Here is a 5,220-nt window from a genome sequence, read left to right on the forward strand (position 1 = left end):
CCCCCCACCGGGCCAGCGGTCCCCTGCCCCCAATCGTACCTAGCTAGGTATGCCGTGCCTCCCTCACAGAAGCTCATGATGTTTAGGTAAGTCATAATGTGAGAATTATCATGAGAATCTCTTCAAAACTTCTTGTGGCTATGCCAAACTAAAGGCTATTCACAGCCTCTTGTGTAGTTGGAAAGGTTTCTCCACCTTGTCCAATGGGCTCAACAAGAGAATCAAAGGAAGATTGATTTCAAGTATTATGAGTTCTTTTAGATACACCCTTGAAGTGAAGCTATGCCCAAAGTAGTTGCTCCTTGAAATTTGACTACCAATTGCTGATAGTGCTACAACAATGGCCTTATCTCTCTCTCTCTCTCTCTCTCTCTCTCTCTCTTTTAGGGGCAATCTTGTGACCCAGAGAGTGTCCCAATTGGGTTTACATGAAGCTCTTGAGCAACAAGTCTTGAAGACTCACTAGAAAGGTCTTTCAGGTCTTTTGGGATTGTTCCTGTGACTTTGAAAATTCTCTTCTTCTTTTTTTCATTGTGCACGATTGTGATTGTGATGATGTTAGCTCTTAGCTAATTGATTAAAATTGGGCATTCACACAGTGAGTTCCCTCAAGGCGGAATAGTTAGCTTGCTTGATGTGAAGCCATAAGAATGGTCACAGCATTGGTTTAAGCCTTCATAGAGCTATTACAAATTTTAAATGCCCCCTAAATAATAATTTACAAGGAATTTTTTGTTACATGCAGAGGTTGTATCTGTCCATTGTCCTTTATGCATAGCTTCATGCCAATCGACGCTCGGCAAGTGCTAGCTCAGTTGATAGAGCAAGAGCCTCTTGTGTCCAAGGTCTTGGGTTCAACCGCCCTTGACAACTCGTATGACATGTGGCCCTTAGGGGCTATTCCCCAAGTCTATATGATGGTTTGGCCAAACTTATCCGGCTAGGATGCTCCACCTCACAGAGTTGGCTGTGAGTTGTAATTTCAAGTTGTAGGTCTCTCTCTCTCTCTCTCTCTCTCCCTTTTCGTAACCCTCCGGTGAAGGGGAGATGTCAAGCAAAACACTTTACTATCCTTGACTTGGGACCTTTACCCTAGATTTAGCTATGAGAGCTCATTCATTTACCCTACCTACATTGTTTATATGGAGGGCTAGATGTAAGGTACACTTAAGAAGGGTGCTTGTTGCCTTCAATTGGTACAATTTGAGACTTCAAGATGCAAACCACACCATGATACATGATCACCTATGAGGCAAGCATGTAGCAACAACGCCAATCTGTCATCGATACTACTTGGTGTGCTTGTATATCCTCCTTGACAAAGGGTGGCTCAATTTGTTGGCAACACTAGCAACCGGTCCACCTCCCATCATAGGCTATATATAGTTCATTGACAGAGAGGCTATTGCCTTAGGCCCTTGAGTTGTTTGATAAGCTCATAAGAGGATCTCGTATGCTCAAGCATGCAAGACCATTGTCATAGTACTGATGCAAAAGATCGGGTGAGCGAGTGAATGCCGCTTGACAGCAGCAGAAGAATCATCATACTATGAGGGAGTTGACAAAAACCATTGTGCCCTCTTGACTATGCTAAAAACAATACTATATCATCTGCAAACTCCTCTCCATGTACTTCTACATTTGGGGTAGACAAATTACAATTCACAACCTTAAACTCCTCTCCCTGTACTTCAACATTTGTACTCACTGCTTTGCCTCTGGGCAGATATGTTGTAGTTTTTTTTTCTCTCCTAATACATCGCTTTACTGGTGCACAAACTCTTCCATCTTCCACTCCCCTAGCAATACAATTTTCCATAGCAAGGTCCCTTGTGTCACAGCTTAACCCAGTACAAATTACTTACATCAAATTCCAATCAAGCTTGTAGAAAGAAAAACTTCAACACACCACAAAAGCCTAAATTTATCTAACCGGAAGCCATATGATTCAGGTGCACAAAATGTCCATAGTGTTAAAACACATATTGCGCACACAACCAATCCCATCGATCTATACCACACTAACTGGTATAGATGCACAACCATAACATAGAAACTTAGTCTGGTCATCATGGATATCGGACGACTCACAGAATTATACATCCATCGCCAAGGCGCAATGCACGAGTATAGATGTATGTTTGAGAGAGAGAGAGAGAGCTATTTTACACGTAGTCCTCCAAAGCCAACATAAAGCTAAATTTGTATAGTCAACACTTTGCTACAATGAAATATTGATTACACTACTAATCTTCCTTTGTCTGCTCTTACAAATGACTATTTGTATCGACAGCATTGGAAAAACACAAAATTGGTTACTCTGCTAATAAGCGGTTATGTAACTTACGCATCGAAACAAGGCCACAATTGCATTTAAATGCTTCGCTTGACCACATGGGACCTTGCCACTCTCTGCAGCAAAGATCCGAAAACCCAGCAGCAGAGGTTGTTCATAATGAGGGCTCCGTCCTGCTCTACTTGACCCTCATGAGCTACCAAAGAGAGTCCCACATTCAAGGAAACCCGATCAAGAGAACACCTATACACGGAACAAATACCCCACTGTGCATATCTGAGAACAAACGTCCGTCACTCTACAGCAACCCGTCACAAAGGAAAGAGAAACTCAAGATCGCCTCGCCCGACACATTACGCAGAAGCCAGTAAAGGTGATGAAGCCGGAGGCGTCAGGCCATAGGCAGGTAGTGGAGGAGCCACAGGGGTTGTCTCCTCATTGTCTTCCACATCCCAGAGAAAGGAAGCATAGGATGCCATGACATAACTGCACATAAAGAAAACTCATAATTGTACACATGTATGCCTGCAAGCAAAAACAGTAAAGAAAAGATTTCCTTTTATTTTCTACACACACACACATAAGAACACCATACATGGCACACATGCATCGTTGCAGAGTTGCTTGCATGCAACATTGCAAATTTGCAGTCAGCCCCTGCTCATGATCATATCATGCATATAGATGAGACTGTAAAAATATGTCGCATTTAGTTGGACTAAGAAACTAACCAGTCGTTTGGTGCCGCCTGCACAGCTTGACCATAGTAAGCTTCAGCCCGCTCTTGATCTCTATTTACATCCCACTGCAGCTTTGCATACTTTGAAAGAACCTCACCGTCACTTGGATCCGCCAAAATTGCCCGTTCATAGTACTCTTCGGCCTTCTTCACCTCACCTTTCTGCAAAAAGATATGCCATTAAAGCTCTAAAATACAAAGTTTCAACCCTTGCTCATAAAGTTTGCAAGAGTAATTGTGTTTCATACTCAAAATGCATCTATAGTAGATTGAGATCTCTGTGTCTATACCAACAGCACTCATAGACGCATGTTCCATGCTCTTTTTTCATTAACAATGAATGCAACTGAGATAATGGCATTGAGAGTACCAACGCTGGGGAAAGAGGATATAAGTAAATACAAAAGAAAACCCACCTTGAAGAGGTGCTGCGCATAATTCTGTAGAAGCAATGAATTCTCCGGATCCGATTGCAACAGACTCTGAAAGTTCGCGTCCCTGGAGTTCGAAAAATTGAACTTCATGCCATCATCAATGCCACTCCATTTGAAATTATCAGACCCAATCCCACTCGCCATGTCAAGAAATCCTAGTTGCTTACACTCCAGCTCTGTAAGGGGTCTGCAACCTTTGTCATTGCATGCAATAGGAGATCCAAATGGGTTAAGCTCTAAACTCGAGTACACCTCACCGTCATTCAATACAAAACTGCAAGAATTGCCAGGTTCATGATTGTGCGGAAGGGGAAGGGGGCTGCGGCCCATCGACGATGAGGGTAGCAATTGTTCTGACTCGTCGGTTTCCTCCAGGATGGATTCCCTTACATCGAAAGGTGAAATTGCTGAATGCAAAGCAACTCTCAAATCCTTCCTGCTCCTTTCTTGGTGGGTGGCGCTCTCAAACCCTGACATTCCTTGATCTGTTGAGGCAGCCATGGCAACAGAGAAACAAGTGAGATCCCCTTCGGATTGAGCCCTGGAGAGGCGGGAGGGGTGAGAAGCAGTGCGGCACAATTCCTGCTCACTCCCAAGACTTGTGTGGGCATCCTCCCCTGCACAAATGCTATGAGATGATGCCCGACCGGGGTGGAAAGAAGAAGGGGAGGCAGTGGCGGCCAGGCTGTGAAAGGAGGACATGTTTGAGCCGTGCACATTGTGAGGAGGTTCGACAGAGTCCTTGAACCCATCCGTGTGAGAGAAGCTTGAATTGAGAGAACTCAGAACAGGAGCGGAGGAAGTGCGGAGAAGCATATCTCCTGTTAGCTTCAATCCCTGCGCAATGCGTGGAGACGAGAGAGAGAGAGAGAGAGAGAGAGAGAGAGAGAGAGAGAGAGAATGTGCGTTACTGTCAGTTAAACAAGCGCTACATAGAAGCACCCGAGAGAAAGAGGTAGTCTGATTGTGTGTGTGTGATTGTGTGTGTGTGTGAGAGAGGGAGAGAGAGAGAGAGAGATCTACAAAGCTATGGCGAGCTCTAATGAGAAAATATATATATGCACGGGAAAAAAATCTACTCCGCCAAGCGCCCACAGCTTTTGGCTGAACACAGCTTTTGGCTGCTTGGCGAAACAACAACAGAAGGGTGGCCACCGCTAGGCCAAGAGGGCCAAGTGGTAAGGATTTGGCTTTTACTTTAGGTTAGTAAGATAAATCTATAATATGCGGGTTTAGCCACTATGGTTAAACTTAATCGTCTAGAATCCAATAGCTAAGTTGTTTACTTTTTGGGGGGGGGGGGGGGGGGGGGGGGGGGGGGGGGGGGAAATTTACTTGTTTTGTTGTGAACATTCAGAGTTTGTAACCCATTAGATTTAGATTGACCACGTAGAACTTAATAGCTAGGTTGTCTATGGGCATCGAATATGTTTGTTGGTTGTTTTGCTTTAAAAATTCAGAGTTTTGTAACCCATTGTATTGACCAAAATTCAGAGTTTGACCATCTTGTTTTTGGGCTTTGAATTTATTTGTTGCTTGTTTTGCTTTAAAAATCTAGAGTTCGTAATGTGAATTTCACCAATTCTAAAAACTAAAAAAAAAAAAATCTAACTTTTAACTTTGACAAAATTTTAGTTGTTTCATTATTCATTTCATTTCTAGCATGTTTAGGAGTAGGGTAAAATAGGCAAAGTCTTTGCCAAAATCAAATAAAAAAGGGTTATGGTCATGGTGGAACACTCACGAGGTGA

The 5,220-nt window shown here is 43.4% G+C and overlaps 1 protein-coding gene across 1 annotated transcript; it reads right to left on the reverse strand.

Moving 5' to 3' along the window:
- Positions 1 to 2,175: 2,175 nt before the first annotated feature.
- LOC147464539 (uncharacterized) lies at positions 2,176 to 4,537 on the reverse strand. The gene is made up of 3 exons (XM_086515422.1): positions 3,452 to 4,537; positions 3,028 to 3,197; positions 2,176 to 2,782 (listed from the first exon to the last, which is right to left on the reverse strand). The coding sequence occupies exons 1-3, from the start codon at positions 4,283 to 4,285 to the stop codon at positions 2,650 to 2,652; spliced, it is 1,137 nt and encodes a 378-aa protein (XP_086371548.1). The 5' UTR covers positions 4,286 to 4,537; the 3' UTR covers positions 2,176 to 2,649.
- Between the last annotated feature and the right edge of the window lie 683 nt (positions 4,538 to 5,220).

This window comes from Adiantum capillus-veneris, chromosome 1 (genome assembly GCF_014529385.1).
Source record: "Adiantum capillus-veneris isolate H3 chromosome 1, ASM1452938v2, whole genome shotgun sequence".
In the NCBI taxonomy this organism is placed as follows: Eukaryota; Viridiplantae; Streptophyta; class Polypodiopsida; order Polypodiales; family Pteridaceae; genus Adiantum; species Adiantum capillus-veneris.